An 18,521-nucleotide genomic window follows, 5' to 3' on the forward strand; every position below is an offset into this window, starting at 1 on the left:
TTTGAATATTTATTAATTAAAGAAGGCTTTTTCATGTTTTTGTACTCAAGACATATGGTGCCAGAAAAACACCACCACAAACTGATAATACTGCCTGGTATGATGCATATAGATCATAACATTTCCACAGTCAACACAGATATAATTTTAGTAAAGGTTTTATGTTCACAGTTCAATAGTGAGTTCTATTCTACCTGTTGTCTGTGTGTAAAATATAAGCTTGCATATTTTGTCTAAAAATAGCAAAGAAATTACAGAAATAATACATAAAAGTCTGCAAAATTCTGGCAGAAAAATTTATGTTGCTGCAAGTGTTTAATTTTGAGTAACTTGTCCAAAAATAAAATTTGAAAGTTACAGTGTTTGTGAGATGTACTGATCGAAACCTGATGTACTGTGCCATTTAAGTTATTTTATTTTTTTTATTTTGTGAATTGGTGATGAAAAGGTTAAACATGTCAAGGGCAATTTGCATTACAGCTTTTAATGTGTAACTGTTATGGCAGTTGTAATGTTGTTCATAAATATTTTGTTAATGAACATTGAAAACAACTTTCATGACAACACTTTTCAACAACCAAAGTAAAGAATTGTGTTACTGATTTACTTACAAAACAAAAAATAATGTATAATGTATAATCTCACCTTGATGTTGTAGTGTCACATTTCCGCTTTGTTTGAATGGTTGCCTTGATGATTGTAACTGTGGTGGTGATACATGCTGCACTGAAGACTGATGGGAAGGAATTGGTGAATGCACCGGTGCATGCTGGGATGGAATTGGCAAGGGCGAATGAGACGATGAATGAACGGGGTGAGATGAATTGGAATGTTGTGAATATGGTAAATTTCCCTGAGTTGGAGATGTAGGTAGCATTAAAGGCTGCGATATTAATGTCTTGTATGGCACTCCCCTCGCATAGGCGATCTCTGTGCTAGGTGATGACCTGAAAGAGAGAACATTATCAAGAACAATCTTTATAATGCTCGAGCGTCTTAATCTTTCCCATCAATATTTTGATGTGATATTTTGGTAGCCACAAACCACCAAGGTAACTTTTCTGACACCCTGGCTCAAAACTCCTCAATATGGAAAGGATTGATAGGCCATGCACTGATAATTATGAACCAAATGGATATAAGAATCCAGTAAATTTAAATATGGTTTTGAATGTAGACAAAAAACTAAGCTGGCTACCTATGTCAAGTAGACATGTGTAACTTAACTTACCTCAATTTTAATCTTGTTAAAATAGCCTTAGCATCTTCATTGGTAATATTGATCATATTTTCACCATTCACAGTCACTAATTGGTCACCTGGCTTCAAATTCCCATCCTTTAAAACAATAATCATATTTATGGAGCGTTACATTCTGCATACTAAAATTAAACAAATCGGACTATTTTTATCTATTCTACTTGTAGTAGGTCTTTCATTGGCAAATGTGACATAACATTCTGAGCCATATTAATATATCATGGATGGAGTTAGCTACAAAAGAATGCAGACTTTATCGTTGCTCAGGCAATATTCACCAGAATGAACTGCAGTACAGTATCCTTGCAGTAACATTCACCAGAATGAAGGGCAGTACAGTATCCTTGCAGTAACATTCACCAGAATGAACTGCAGTACAGTATCCTTGCAGTAACATTCACCAGAATGAAGGGCAGTACAGTATCCTTGCAGTAACATTCACCAGAATGAACTGCAGTACAGTATCCTTGCAGTAACATTCACCAGAATGAACTGCAGTACAGTATCCTTGCAGTAACATTCACCAGAATGAAGGGCAGTACAGTATCCTTGCAGTAACATTCACCAGAATGAAGGGCAGTACAGTATCCTTGCAGTAACATTCACCAGAATGAACTGCAGTACAGTATCCTTGCAGTAACATTCACCAGAATGAACTGCAGTACAGTATCCTTGCAGTAACATTCACCAGAATGAAGGGCAGTACAGTATCCTTGCAGTAACATTCACCAGAATGAACTGCAGTACAGTACCCTTGCAGTAACATTCACCAGAATGAAGGGCAGTACAGTATCCTTGCAGTAACATTCACCAGAATGAACTGCAGTACAGTATCCTTGCAGTAACATTCACCAGAATGAACTGCAGTACAGTATCCTTGCAGTAACATTCACCAGAATGAACTGCAGTACAGTATCCTTGCAGTAACATTCACCAGAATGAAGGGCAGTACAGTATCCTTGCAGTAACATTCACCAGAATGAAGGGCAGTACAGTATCCTTGCAGTAACATTCACCAGAATGAAGGGCAGTACAGTACCCTAGCAGTAACATTCACCAGAATGAAGGGCAGTACAGTACCCTAGCAGTAACATTCACCAGAATGAAGGGCAGTACAGTATCCTTGCAGTAACATTCACCAGAATGAAGGGCAGTACAGTACCCTTGCAGTAACATTCACCAGAATGAAGGGCAGTACAGTATCCTTGCAGTAACATTCACCAGAATGAACTGCAGTACAGTATCCTTGCAGTAACATTCACCAGAATGAACTGCAGTACAGTATCCTTGCAGTAACATTCACCAGAATGAACTGCAGTACAGTATCCTTGCAGTAACATTCACCAGAATGAAGGGCAGTACAGTATCCTTGCAGTAACATTCACCAGAATGAAGGGCAGTACAGTATCCTTGCAGTAACATTCACCAGAATGAAGGGCAGTACAGTATCCTTGCAGTAACATTCACCAGAATGAAGGGCAGTACAGTATCCTTGCAGTAACATTCACCAGAATGAAGGGCAGTACAGTATCCTTGCAGTAACATTCACCAGAATGAAGGGCAGTACAGTATCCTTGCAGTAACATTCACCAGAATGAAGGGCAGTACAGTATCCTTGCAGTAACATTCACCAGAATGAACTGCAGTACAGTATCCTAGCAGTAACATTCACCAGAATGAAGGGCAGTACAGTATCCTTGCAGTAACATTCACCAGAATGAAGGGCAGTACAGTATCCTTGCAGTAACATTCACCAGAATGAACTGCAGTACAGTATCCTTGCAGTAACATTCACCAGAATGAAGGGCAGTACAGTACCCTAGCAGTAACACTCACCAGAATGAAGGGCAGTACAGTACCCTAGCAGTAACATTCACCAGAATGAAGGGCAGTACAGTATCCTTGCAGTAACATTCACCAGAATGAAGGGCAGTACAGTATCCTTGCAGTAACATTCACCAGAATGAAGGGCAGTACAGTATCCTTGCAGTAACATTCACCAGAATGAAGGGCAGTACAGTATCCTTGCAGTAACATTCACCAGAATGAAGGGCAGTACAGTATCCTTGCAGTAACATTCACCAGAATGAACTGCAGTACAGTATCCTTGCAGTAACATTCACCAGAATGAACTGCAGTACAGTATCCTTGCAGTAACATTCACCAGAATGAAGGGCAGTACAGTATCCTTGCAGTAACATTCACCAGAATGAAGGGCAGTACAGTATCCTTGCAGTAACATTCACCAGAATGAAGGGCAGTACAGTATCCTTGCAGTAACATTCACCAGAATGAACTGCAGTACAGTATCCTTGCAGTAACATTCACCAGAATGAAGGGCAGTACAGTACCCTAGCAGTAACATTCACCAGAATGAAGGGCAGTACAGTACCCTAGCAGTAACACTCACCAGAATGAAGGGCAGTACAGTACCCTTGCAGTAACATTCACCAGAATGAAGGGCAGTACAGTATCCTTGCAGTAACATTCACCAGAATGAAGGGCAGTACAGTATCCTTGCAGCAACATTCACCAGAATGAACTGCAGTACAGTATCCTTGCAGTAACATTCACCAGAATGAAGGGCAGTACAGTACCCTAGCAGTAACATTCACCAGAATGAAGGGCAGTACAGTACCCTAGCAGTAACACTCACCAGAATGAAGGGCAGTACAGTACCCTAGCAGTAACATTCACCAGAATGAACTGCAGTACAGTATCCTTGCAGTAACATTCACCAGAATGAAGGGCAGTACAGTATCCTTGCAGTAACATTCACCAGAATGAAGGGCAGTACAGTATCCTTGCAGTAACATTCACCAGAATGAAGGGCAGTACAGTACCCTAGCAGTAACATTCACCAGAATGAAGGGCAGTACAGTACCCTAGCAGCAACATTCACCAGAATGAAGGGCAGTACAGTACCCTTGCAGTAACATTCACCAGAATGAAGGGCAGTACAGTATCCTTGCAGTAACATTCACCAGAATGAAGGGCAGTACAGTACCCTAGCAGTAACATTCACCAGAATGAAGGGCAGTACAGTACCCTAGCAGCAACATTCACCAGAATGAAGGGCAGTACAGTACCCTAGCAGTAACATTCACCAGAATGAAGGGCAGTACAGTATCCTTGCAGTAACATTCACCAGAATGAAGGGCAGTACAGTACCCTAGCAGTAACATTCACCAGAATGAAGGGCAGTACAGTACCCTAGCAGCAACATTCACCAGAATGAAGGGCAGTACAGTACCCTTGCAGTAACATTCACCAGAATGAAGGGCAGTACAGTATCCTTGCAGTAACATTCACCAGAATGAAGGGCAGTACAGTACCCTAGCAGTAACATTCACCAGAATGAAGGGCAGTACAGTACCCTAGCAGCAACATTCACCAGAATGAAGGGCAGTACAGTACCCTAGCAGTAACATTCACCAGAATGAAGGGCAGTACAGTATCCTTGCAGTAACATTCACCAGAATGAAGGGCAGTACAGTACCCTAGCAGTAACATTCACCAGAATGAACTGCAGTACAGTATCCTTGCAGTAACATTCACCAGAATGAACTGCAGTACAGTACCCTAGCAGTAACATTCACCAGAATGAAGGGCAGTACAGTACCCTAGCAGTAACACTCACCAGAATGAAGGGCAGTACAGTACCCTAGCAGTAACATTCACCAGAATGAAGGGCAGTACAGTATCCTTGCAGTAACATTCACCAGAATGAAGGGCAGTACAGTATCCTTGCAGTAACATTCACCAGAATGAAGGGCAGTACAGTACCCTAGCAGTAACATTCACCAGAATGAAGGGCAGTACAGTATCCTTGCAGTAACATTCACCAGAATGAAGGGCAGTACAGTACCCTAGCAGTAACATTCACCAGAATGAACTGCAGTACAGTATCCTTGCAGTAACATTCACCAGAATGAACTGCAGTACAGTACCCTAGCAGTAACATTCACCAGAATGAAGGGCAGTACAGTACCCTAGCAGTAACACTCACCAGAATGAAGGGCAGTACAGTACCCTAGCAGTAACATTCACCAGAATGAAGGGCAGTACAGTATCCTTGCAGTAACATTCACCAGAATGAAGGGCAGTACAGTACCCTAGCAGCAACATTCACCAGAATGAAGGGCAGTACAGTACCCTAGCAGTAACATTCACCAGAATGAACTGCAGTACAGTATCCTTGCAGTAACATTCACCAGAATGAAGGGCAGTACAGTATCCTAGCAGTAACATTCACCAGAATGAAGGGCAGTACAGTACCCTAGCAGTAACACTCACCAGAATGAAGGGCAGTACAGTATCCTTGCAGTAACATTCACCAGAATGAAGGGCAGTACAGTATCCTTGCAGTAACATTCACCAGAATGAAGGGCAGTACAGTATCCTTGCAGTAACATTCACCAGAATGAAGGGCAGTACAGTACCCTAGCAGTAACATTCACCAGAATGAAGGGCAGTACAGTATCCTTGCAGTAACATTCACCAGAATGAAGGGCAGTACAGTATCCTTGCAGTAACATTCACCAGAATGAAGGGCAGTACAGTACCCTAGCAGCAACATTCACCAGAATGAAGGGCAGTACAGTACCCTAGCAGTAACATTCACCAGAATGAACTGCAGTACAGTATCCTTGCAGTAACATTCACCAGAATGAAGGGCAGTACAGTATCCTAGCAGTAACATTCACCAGAATGAAGGGCAGTACAGTATCCTTGCAGTAACATTCACCAGAATGAAGGGCAGTACAGTACCCTAGCAGTAACATTCACCAGAATGAAGGGCAGTACAGTACCCTAGCAGTAACACTCACCAGAATGAAGGGCAGTACAGTACCCTAGCAGCAACATTCACTAGGAAATGTATTTTACTGAAATTGAAATTTATCCCTCGAGTGAGAATAAAATGCAAGTAAAATAATCTACAGTTTTTCCTTCCAAATGATATCTGTACATGTCTACTCACCTTGTAACAATCACCACCTTGCAAAAGTGTGTCTACAAATATTGCTGGTCCTTCAGGTCTATTAATTCCACCAATTATACTGATACCCAGTCCTGTGTTTTTTGTGATGTTAATGTAGTTCAGGTCTTCTCTCCTGGACACAGTAAATACATGTACATTATCATCTATGTAAACTACAATGATATTGACACACTGACCTGACCCTCTAGTCAAAAATAACATTTGCATGAATTATATTTATTCAAATTATGAATTTACATATTTAATCTAAACCAATTGATTTTAATTATTTTCATTGACCCTTTGAATGCAACAGTTTTGAAACAAATTGCTGGTTCCATTTTTCATACATATTTACTTTTCTATATTTTATATATATATTCTTTTTGATCTGAAATCAAAACAATTGAATACATACGAAAAAAATGCTATGAGTTCCAGGGGTTGCAATTAAAAATTAAAATTGTCAGTCTATTGAACAGGTTTGAGAATAAAAGTGCCTGTCCCATTTGATGATACACCTGTCCTTCTGAGATAAATTATTAAAGACATATTATTTAAAAAAAAATTATTGGCTCATCGTCATTTCACAGGTCTAAACAATTCTGAAAGCAATTTTATCGATATCAGCACCTTTGAACTACCCCATTTGGTTAGTTAGTTAGTTACTTCATATCCATTTGGGACAGGTGGACAACCTTAATTTCGACCAGAGTACTGAAAGGTGACCAAAGTTGACTTTGTTTGAATGGTTTTACGCAATTATCATTTCTTTGAACCCAAGAAAATACAACTGTAGTTATTCCAGGAGGGGTTGGGGAGGGGGGTATGAGGGCTCAAGGTTATTATAATACATGTATAATATTTTCAATTTTACAATACACATTATCAATGTTTGTAATAAAATAAACTTGTAAAACTGTCATATTTAGTACAAATCATTTTCTTTAATCAATGTTAAAAGTCAGATTTGTTGGTCAGTTTTGTAAAAGTGTCAGATATCACATAATCTTTCCTAGAAAGGAGAATTATGGGTGAGGAAAGCAATAACTGAAAACAAACGTGCAACACAGCAGATGGGCTATGTTTGTAATCCATGATGAATTAAACTATGTTAGACTTGAACACTGATTCGGGTAGGAATGTACAACCCAAAGACGTCATTCTTGTGAAGTGTATGCTGGAAGTGGACTTTCATGCAACAGTTATAAAGTGTAAATCACTGTTTGCTGAGCTCCGATCATACAGAGGTATGTTGTAATCATGTGCTAGATTCCATATTGGTAAATTTTAGCACTTCACCGATTAATATTTGTATGGATATTCTATACTCAAATCAACTATACAAATAGTAATCAAAATGGCATTTTCTGAATCATAATGTCTTCATTTTTAATTGTCTTATCGACCAATGTTAAGTTGTGAAACACACGCAGCATATTTGATAACAAAGAGAAATATTTGTTTGACAACAAAGAAAGAAATATTTGTGTTGGATATGAACATTGATACTTACTTTGGTACATTCATACATGTATAAAAGGGTGAATTTAAAGTATATAGATTATTTTAGCTAACTTAATATATAAAGGTCTGGTGTTTAATACATTAAAAATATTAAGAATATTCACTGAAAAAAAGAAATTGAAGACATCATTACGAAATGACAAATTAAGGACATGCCCACTTAGCACTAGTCATCAAGAGTAGTTAATATCTATTTAGCATTATAACTGTATCTATGATAGGTTGCTGGTTACATATCTGCATATTAATCAGGACACATGATTTATTTTTTAAAAACATGTCTAAAGTGTTGAACTTATCTAACTTTAAACAAAAATTACAAAAAAAAAAAAAAAAAAAAAAAAAAAAAAAAAATTTAATCAACCAGTAATTGAAAAACAACTTATGCAACAGCATCCCACATAATGTGAAGTTCATACCAAATTTGATTGTAATTTGCCTGTGCACTGCTGTGAAATCAGTGTACATAAACATGCAGACAGAGGTCAATCTATAAGCCCTCATTTCCAGCTCACTGCACTATTTTCTTCCTAGGAACAGAAACAAACCTCAATTGTCTAGCCTTAGAAAAATACTTAAAAAAATGCAAAATTTGGCACAGAAATTTGAAAAATTATGTCATAATAGTATGCTAACTAATACCCATATAAGTATGAAGTAACCGAAATTGAATAATAATAGTGAGAAAAATTGATATTTCAGCATACCTTCACTACTGCTAACAGGATATGACAGTTTGTTGATGTATTATTACAAACTGATAGGATAAATTTAATCCTTTAATATCGAGATGACATTTAATTATTTTTATCTGACAGCTGTATACTTGACTTATTTAATATTTCATTTAGTGACTGTCAGTTACACATGTGGGACAAGCAATATGTCGGGCAATGATCAACTGGTCAGACAATGATCAACTGGTCAGGCCATGGTAAAGTGGTCAGGTCATGGTCAAATGGTCAGACAAAGGTCAATCAGGCCATAGAAGTATAACTCAATTATCTCATGCATCAAAAAATATCTGACAAATTTTGTTTGAATTTTCAGAATTTGGATTCATGGCGATGTTTTTTAATTATGAATATGATTACAATATGACACGCTTGATTGTCAAGCATCATAAACAAAAGTAAAATACTTAATAAACAATAGAGGGCAGCATTGAAATGAAAGTGATAAACCAATGACAACAGTTTACAATTCTTCAATACTAGAGGACAGCATTGCAAAGAATGAGATAAATCTGCTCCACAAACAGTTTACTATTCTAAAAGATTAGAGGGCAGGGTGCAGTGAACTGGATATATCTTTCAAGTTTTATTTCAACTTTTTTCATCCTCATTCATAAACAAGAAATGAACTAGACTAGTTCTGCTGAAACATTTTCATGGTCCACACCAGAATTATTCAAATTGTGTACATATTACCTTATATATTAATTTTCCTCTTTATATATCTCAATTATTGTATACATAATTTTCTGTATGACATATTTTTTGACAATTAAGTTGTGTATCTTCTCTTAACTCTTGATTTTTTCCCACCAACATATTAGTTCAACATTTGTATAAAATTGTTTTTGGTAATTTTGGAACAAATGGACATAATTTGGTTAGAGGTTTCAAGTTATTCAGCATTTTTGAAAAAAAAAATAAAAAAATTTGTGAAGTGACAAAAGATGCCTATGGCGTTCAATGGAATAATTAACGTACATGAGTGTATAAAATGTATACAATGTATGGGGGGGAGAGAATATATTTTTTCTAAAGTTAGCAAGCAAGACTCTTTTCTTGTCTTGTCAGTGGTGAAAATAAAGGTTATTTTAGCAACTCACTTCCCAAATAAGTTGAAATATTTAAACTCCCCCCCCCCTCCCATCTATTTTAAAACCACTTCATTTTCACAGAAAACTCTCAAAATTCACATGTCTGAGAAAATCACAAATTTGCATAGCAGCGAACATTTTTGAGTGAATGACTCACAGTGACTATAAGGAATGTTTTCTTACATTTTTTTTTATAATTTACCGGTACACATGTTAAATATATTTTGCAATAGTACTATTAGGAAGGCTATTTTACAATCTCCAGCCATTTTCAAAAGGATTGACTTGATTCTACAGTTTTAATTTGAGTGAACAAGTACATCTTGATTAGAACAGACACTTTTATTCGTCAACCTGTGCTGTGAACAGACAATTTCTTATTTTCAATCTCCTGCAGGAGTAGCCCATCACACTTTATTACAATAATATAGAGTTCTAATATGCTTACCTATGTAAATTATTTCTAAGTGTTGGTGTTTTATTTGGTAAACGAACACTTTCCACTGTCAATTCAGATGAAGCAGATGTCTCACTAGCTGGAGTTCTCCGACCTTGGCGAAACACAAAATGCAATGAACATTACTTAACAGGAAATTGACAATTACACAGCAGGGCGTTTGTCATTTGATTAATTTGTATTCACAGGGAGAACACAGTAATTGGGTTACATAATAACATGTCTCGCTGGCAAGTAGACAATTTCTCTAAATGTTCATGACATGTAAATTTGTTGGAGTCCGCAAACATTTTTTTGCAATTAAATATCTAAAAATTTTCACTTCTACAAAATTTTTCCAGAAATTCATCTATCGTAAAAATAAAGTGGTTTACAGTTTTGCAAGATACTTCTAAGGCCAGGAAAAAAAAATTCTCTTTTTCTCATTTCATGGAAATTTTAAAATAAGGCGGAAGCGATTTTTTTTCTTCGAATACTGAGCTAAAATGGGGTAAATTTGAGACAAGTGCGAGTACAAGCACATTTTGGAATGCTTTAGAAGGAAAAAAACGTTCCAGGCGTATAGTTCAAAATGCTGCGCGCGTAAACGAGAAACAGATATTTTTTTTCTCAGCCTAATATCATTTAGGTTGTTCGCTAAATAGATAATCTAATTCCTCAGGGCAAATGATTGCACAAGACGAAGGGTATATTGACACCTGAATGAAATATTAAACAATATGTAAACTGTCAGAATTTTCATGAATTTAGTGATTAAATCAACAACATTTTTGTAGCCGTTAAAGTAGAACATTTCTAGTGCATTTTAAAAATTGCTCATATTTTCGTGCAAATAGCAGTAAATTAATTTCATCTCAAAAATCTATAATCAACCATTTCAGTATAAGTCAACATTATGTGATTTTTTTTGTCAATGAAAAAAACTAATAATATGCACCAAATAACATTTCATTCGTGTTTTCCATAGGACCACCGATTTCTTAAAATCTCATTAAATATAATGTTAATATTGTAATATCGTTTTTGACATCAGCCATAACCTTGTAAGGTTACACTACATATTTCATTTTACCAAATATCACTTAGCAAAATATTAAAATATATCTTTATCACAGGAAACTATGATAAATACCCTAAAAAATACAGACAAAATGGCATTTTCCCTCTATTCTATACATCAATATTTTCTGAGCTGAGCATGGAGACCCCATATTTTTATATAATTTTCTTCATTTTGTAATACACGTACAGGAAGAATAATTATTTTTACTTTGAGCACAATGAGTGACATACCTGGATCTGCTGATGTTGAAGTCCCTATAGAAGACAGTGATCTGCTATCAGAAAATGAACTGCTAGCATAACTATAATTCTCTTGACTCTCACATAATTGAGAATATTCATGTCTGAAATTGAGAAATACTGAGTGATAAGAATATATTCTCCTGCCAAGATTATCACAATTTTTAGGGGCAGAGCTATGCCACAGAATGATCTACGATGCTAAGATGCACACAACTGTACTGATACTATTGATTTCTATGAGCTGCCGTGGAACACTGGTCAGAGAGTCGGTAAAAATAGCTAAAAGTCAAGAAGACAGCACAAACTATGAGACAAACCTTAACAACCAGATTTATATATGTTGTACATGTAGAAATAATTTTGTTACATTGTATAGGAGAGTCTCAACAGAGAGCCCAAAAAACGTTTTGTCAAGAGTTTTTGTCAGTCGTTTTCACTGGTTGCGGTTGTCAGGTGGTGAAAATTTTTGCTCTTGGAATAGGCGTTTAGATGCACATTTGTCAATGATGTACCATTTCAGTATAAATCAGGTTCATAAAATAAGCTACACAATGTTCTATAATACCAAGATTTAATTAAATCCATGTAATGCTTGTGTTTTACTTCTAGAATCAATTACTTGATTCTGATGCATTTTAACAATCAATATGGCCACCAGTATCACAAAACTAATGCACGTACAAATGTGTCCCATGACATATTATGCAAAATTTTTGATACAATTAGAACAGACATGTAAATCAATCTAAAGTATTTAACGAAATGAAGTTGTGGAGATGAGATTTTCTTATCAATTTCCTTGTTTCAAAAGTAGAAAAACTGCGTCTAATACACATTGACAAGGAAATAATCAAAGATAGCTTAGAAAAAAACTCACATGTGCAGAGGGTATTGATTGTATATTTGAAATGAAAATTGGCTAATTATTATGAAAATTAGGTAGGAAAATTTTAAATGTTCAACTCAAATTTCTCGTCCAGTCACTGGATTATCTCATAGAATATATGTACCAAGTTTTGTCTTTGCCTCAATTACCTGTGTTACATTTAGTAGTGTAGGCGCTGCATGAATCCTCCCACTAATCATTAAGTACACAATAATAGAACATTTTCCGTACACTGCGAGAATCACGCGTTATGTGTGAAATCGAACGTAAAAACAAGACAAACAAAGGTCATAGCGTCGTAGTCGCGTCAAACATCGCGTGGGATTCGACAAACGCGAAAGTATTTCGGGGACATTTCCATGCTTAATAATGTGCTGTCCACATTTGATGATAGGCAATTTCGATTAAGTGGGGGTATTTGGAAGCAATATTCCTCTGTCGAAGATTGGCTGGTCAATGTAAGCTGCGAAATAAAGAAATTCTAGTTCAAAATCAAATCGTTCGATTTTTGTGACAGACGTTCGACGCGCGTCTTTCATGCATCTCGCGAGATCTCGCAATTGTTCGGAAAATCACCTATAGGTAACACACCTTGTAGAATTATTTCTTGTGACAGTCATTGTCACATGGTTTGTTGCTGATGCACTCCGTAATAATGATACAGCTCTGGTGCAGAATTAAAAAAAAAATAAGTTTATATTTTTTAAAACACTACTTTTGTCAGAATTTTAAATACACAATATTAGTTACACAAATAATAATTATGTTGAGCTTTCATTTATTCAAGAAACGGTCATGGCTTCTGTGTTTGATCGCAGATTCATGGTATACATAGACTGTTTGATGATCTACCTAGAACTATGTCATTGGTTTATCTGTGCCACAATTTCAATATGCATATTTATAAGAAGAATGCCATGTATTTTCTGAACATGATTCATGTACAGTGTACAGCATTTACACATGAGGTACTGGTAATCACATTTTGGGGGCTTTAAGAGCATACATGTATTCCATTTTGGAATAGGGGCATGGTATGACATGACTCACTTGATGCGTTCCCAAAAATACACATTTGAGATGATTGGTGGTGGCAGATTTTAAATTGGATAAAACTTGGATAATTATACATGTATATATATGAGATCAGACTTAGTATGCTCGGAGACATGGTTTTGAAGCCAGACTTAGTATGCTAGGAGACATGGTTTTGAAGCCAGACTTAGTATGCAAGGAGACATGGTTTTGAAGCCAGACTTAGTATGCTAGGAGACATGGTTTTGAAGCCAGACTTAGTATGCTAGGAGACATGGTTTTGAAGCCAGACTTAGTATGCTAGGAGACATGGTTTTGAAGCCAGACTTAGTATGCTAGGAGACATGGTTTTGAAGCCAGACTTAGTATGCTAGGAGACATGGTTTTGAAGCCAGACTTAGTATGCTAGGAGACATGGTTTTGAAGCCAGACTTAGTATGCTAGGAGACATGGTTTTGAAGCCAGACGTAGTATGCTAGGAGACATGGTTTTGAAGCCAGACTTAGTATGCTAGGAGACATGGTTTTGAAGCCAGACTTAGTATGCTAGGAGACATGGTTTTGAAGCCAGACTTAGTATGCTAGGAGACATGGTTTTGAAGCCAGACTTAGTATGCTAGGAGACATGGTTTTGAAGCCAGACTTAGTATGCTAGGAGACATGGTTTTGATGCAGGTATCATTATTGACTTATTAGAGCCATACCAGTGAGCACACATCTTATGCTAACCTGTCATTAGTAACGCCAATAAGGTTTTCACCATTCACTGACACAATTTGGTCGCCTTCTTGTAATCGGCCTGCAAAACAACAATAGAGTTTAAACATAACTTAGTTTTCTATATTGCACAGAAGAAAACAACAATGAATGGAAACAGATGCCAACTACAGGCAAACATGGCCCTGAGTATTTAAACTTAACTTCAATCTAAAGCATCTTTTTGACCATTCTGGCTTGGATACATTACACATCTGGTGTAAAAACAGGCCCAGTTGGTTTTGAAACCTAAACTTTTTTTTGTTTATTACCTACAATGCTGCAACTCTCATAAACCACACATACTCATATATATCTATGTACACACAAAAAAAACATTTTTCACTGAAAAACATTCCAAATGTTCACAAGCAAACCAACAAATTATATTTTTTTACTGTACACATAACATAATTATCTCAAAGTAATTCTGCATTTCTAACCTGACTTCTCTGTTTACAACTACAGTTCAGGTTGTTTTCTGGTATCTAAAACAATTGACAGTCAAAATAAAGATTGCAATGTTTTTTTAACACACACCGACCAATGGTTTCGAGAGTGAGCACTTTTGTATACTGTATTGCTCTCCAGAAAATCCATGCAATTTTGCAAACTCAATAAACTGCTTTATAACTCATACCACAAATTACAGGGATGTGTCTTTTTTTGAGCCTACAATAAGATTATTCATAAGAAAAGTTTTGTAATTTTCTCTGGACTTTTAATTTTATTTCTTACCTGACAAACTGATTTTGATTAATAATTTTAAGTTTGGGTTTTAAAAAAAACAAGAAGATTTCAAACTGTATAAATCTAAATACCAGGCAATTAATGACACTTTAATTAAGAAGACAACCTACCATCAGCTGCAGCCAGTCCACCAACAAGAACTCTTCTGACAAAGATACCATAACTTCTACTGTTATCATCACACCGACCACCAACAATTTTTATACCTGTTGTGAGCACAGAATTAACCATCTTATGAAATTTATAGAAAATAATATGGATGACTTTATATATTTCTGTAGAGCGCACCGTTGTGTACTGGTCCAGGAATAAACAAGACTGAACAAGTGATGTGTCATTTCTACAGCCCTGGAGGAAGATGTCTACCCATCCATACCAAGTGATCTGTATTTGTTGACTAACCTCAAATAGAAGTCTGCTCGCTATTGTTATATGCCAACAAAGACAGCAATGTTAATAAAAAATTAAGGTTAGGTTCAGTACATATCCCACTGAAGTACATGCTAAAGTAAAAAATAGTTTTAAAAAGCAGCTTGCATTCTAGCAATGTTTTACCTAATGTCAACACAATAACCGATTTGAAAAATTTATTATCATACAAACCTAATCCACTTTTACAATTGTCAAATACAATAGTTTCAGAGTCTGACGTTTCACTGGTACTGCTTGAGATGTATGGATGATCTGTCAAACTGAAATGAAAACGAAAAGAAGTGTGATGTTATTACACTTACAGCATTTCCTGGGCAGTTATTTGATGCATGTTGGACATGTAGAATGTTTGCTTTGGATAGCATACCAATGACATTATGGCAGTCTACTGTATCTACTATGTACACACTAGATCCTATGAACATGAAATAATGAAGTGCTACAGTTGTTGCACTGAGTCGTGTTTAATATGGGAATCATAGAAATATATACATTACATGCAAAATGCATTGTTTACATGTGATTCAAACATGTGCTGTGCGACGACTGTAACATATCTGCAAATGGTTGAAAGTTCATGGACTATTTTTAACACTCTTTTGAAATCTGTGGCACCAAAACCCAAATAGTATGTCACTTGTTTTTTTGTTATCAATCTCGGCAGAAATTAGAACTCAAAAATCTCAAGAGCAACCACTACTGAATGTGTGCATTAATTGTTGTCTGAATCAGTCATTAGACAATTTTCCCCTTGTTTTGGTTCTGAAATACATGATTCATTATTAAAAAAATTCTTACCTAGACATGGTGTCTGTTAACACTATAGTGGCTGACATGGCAAATTCTAGAGACAAATATATTGGAAGTTAACAACAATAATACCAGCAGTTCATTCTTTTTTACAGGACAAAGTGACAACGATGATGACCATAGAGGGCGTTTATCAGTTCTTGGCAAAATATCAAACTCCTTTTGAAATCTCACGGAGACGTTATTGTTACTTTGTCAAATACAAGTACAGTGATCTTATACGATATCAACAATGCGATGAATGCGATACCACATGAGCCACAATTCGAATAAATGGAATATACGTTTTCTATCATACGGTGAGCCCGCAGTGTACCGGGTTGTAAGTCGTGTGTATATAGTATTATTAGTAAACACATTTTTCAACACAACTCGGCGACAACATTGCGCAGAGGATGACGAACACGTAGATAACTTAAAGTATACAAAATGAAAAAAAATGTTACCTCACTGTACAGGGTCTGTAAACTAGGGACACGTTCTGTGGCAGCAAGCACACCTCAAACATAAATAAAGAACACCGTACGTACACAAACTCGGTCCTGAACGCCACTGGCACTACCAAGGTTAGTCGCGTCAGTGCTACAGATAATGCGGGGTCACACAAAATACAAACAAAGCTGGACTAATTATAACAATCGGCAGGTATTTTACAGTCTGGACATGCAAACAAGGCAATAATATCACATCAAAGACGAGAAGTTTCACCTAGACTAGAAAATAACTCTGCTAACCACTTTCACAGCATCTAAAACGTCCGCCATGTTGAGTTGTCATGAATATTCATGATATGACTCATCACTGATATGGCTCGCCCAAGATCACTACGGTTTAAATAGAAATGTCATGTTATTCTATTATTCCGCCTGTAACTCACCCGAGAACTTTAGTGCATGGTTAAATACTCATGTTTTCCTGTTTGACCATGACCAGGATATATGAGGAAGTTGTTTTTTGGCGCATTCTAGTGGACTATGTTTTTTGTGTAATGCGGATGAATAATTTATTGAAAAATAACCCCCGGTGTTTGTATACATCGACCTCTTATACAACATTACGTTGAAATATGTGAAATTACAAAAAAAAGAATTTAAAAAAGGAAATTGTATTTGTCTTATTTCGTCTACCTTGCCCAACTGTTATGTAAGCCAGACTCCTATCAGCGATCTTTACAAAATTATACATCGTAAGAATCTATGTCACTAGAAACAAAGTGTTTGCATAATTTTAAAGTGAGATAAACTGACTCCAATCAGTGATCTGTACACGTTAATGCACATTTTAGTTCTTGATTACACATCGTAAAAAGTATTTGCATAATTTTTAAGTGGAGTTGGGAACCGATGCTAAACACCAGATAAACTGTGATAAAAGACGAGTTACATAACAGTAAAGGGAAAGAGAATATGACAAATACAATTATTAAACATCCCAGCTCCCTGTGCTTATCATATTGCCCATAGCAAGAATCTATTACATAAGGGTATATAGCTTAGATATCAAAAATACAAAACACACACGTAATAACACCAGAACACCCGCGAAAAAACACCCTGAGACGAAAACTATTCAGTTTTCACACAGAATCACTCATTTGCATTAAAGCGCGGTGGTCGTCGCGCAGCGCGTGTTCGAATTTCATGTAAATAAACAATGCATTTTACACGAGTTGTATACGTCGCTATGAGTCCCATATCGAACAAGACGCGGCGCGACGACTGCCGTCCTTTAATATTTCTAATATTTGCTTTTGTCTCAGTCGGGATTTATGATAACCTCGCATTTTGCCAGTGCGTGACCTCATGTTAAGGTCTGTGTGTTATATATAATGTCTAAACTATATAGTCAGCTAAACACAACCATTTCACGTGTTTTCTAGACAATTTAAATATCGTCTAAAACCTACACTTTTATTTTATTTTGAACCGACACTTTTTTATTAGTGACACACAATTACTGCAATATTGTGTGTTTTCTAAACAATCTAAATATTAGTTATAAGCTAGCTAATGTATTAGCAAGCTATGCTTTCTAAAATTTAGAACTACAGTAGATTTAGATATCTCATACTTAGTGGTCTAAAGTGGCAGTTATGTTTTCTGGATTTTAGGAAACACATTCTCGCACTTAGACTGTTGACAATCCTCCGGGGTCTAATGTAATTGTGCATCCTAAACATTCAATTCGAACGCCGAAGGCGCTTGATATGAAATGCGAAGCATACTTCCTGTCCCGGCGTTGGCAATTTATTCACGCCTAATACGTGTATACATAATATTTATTAATAATAATGTCGACAGTCTACCTCGCACTCCATACACACAATGCGCTGATGTATAATAATTCATTTCACTTCGTGCTGGTATTTGTCAGACACACAGTTGGTGTGGTATAGGACTCTACACAACCATTGTATTAGGTCTAATGTATTCAATAAATTTAAGTAGAACTCAAAATGTCATATACTTTAAAAGGAAACATTATTTACAACCTTT

General features: G+C 36.4%; 1 protein-coding gene across 1 annotated transcript in view; it reads right to left on the bottom strand.

The window, feature by feature from the left end:
- Nucleotides 1–16,797, bottom strand: part of LOC100372510 (syntaxin-binding protein 4-like) — a 31,905-nt gene extending 15,108 nt beyond the window's left edge. The window contains exons 1-11 of the mRNA XM_006813284.3: nucleotides 16,473–16,797; nucleotides 16,015–16,060; nucleotides 15,388–15,476; nucleotides 14,895–14,990; nucleotides 14,008–14,077; nucleotides 12,836–12,910; nucleotides 11,347–11,459; nucleotides 10,045–10,147; nucleotides 6,242–6,374; nucleotides 1,232–1,338; nucleotides 646–947 (exon numbers count right to left, since the gene is read on the bottom strand). Coding sequence (XP_006813347.2) covers nucleotides 646–947; nucleotides 1,232–1,338; nucleotides 6,242–6,374; nucleotides 10,045–10,147; nucleotides 11,347–11,459; nucleotides 12,836–12,910; nucleotides 14,008–14,077; nucleotides 14,895–14,990; nucleotides 15,388–15,476; nucleotides 16,015–16,052 — 1,126 coding nt within the window. The 5' untranslated portion in view covers nucleotides 16,053–16,060; nucleotides 16,473–16,797. The remainder of the gene's footprint in view (nucleotides 1–645; nucleotides 948–1,231; nucleotides 1,339–6,241; nucleotides 6,375–10,044; nucleotides 10,148–11,346; nucleotides 11,460–12,835; nucleotides 12,911–14,007; nucleotides 14,078–14,894; nucleotides 14,991–15,387; nucleotides 15,477–16,014; nucleotides 16,061–16,472) is intronic.
- Nucleotides 16,798–18,521: the final 1,724 nt, after the last annotated feature.

This window comes from Saccoglossus kowalevskii, chromosome 4 (assembly GCF_978046115.1).
Source record: "Saccoglossus kowalevskii chromosome 4, keSacKowa6.1, whole genome shotgun sequence".
Taxonomy (NCBI): domain Eukaryota; kingdom Metazoa; phylum Hemichordata; class Enteropneusta; family Harrimaniidae; genus Saccoglossus; species Saccoglossus kowalevskii.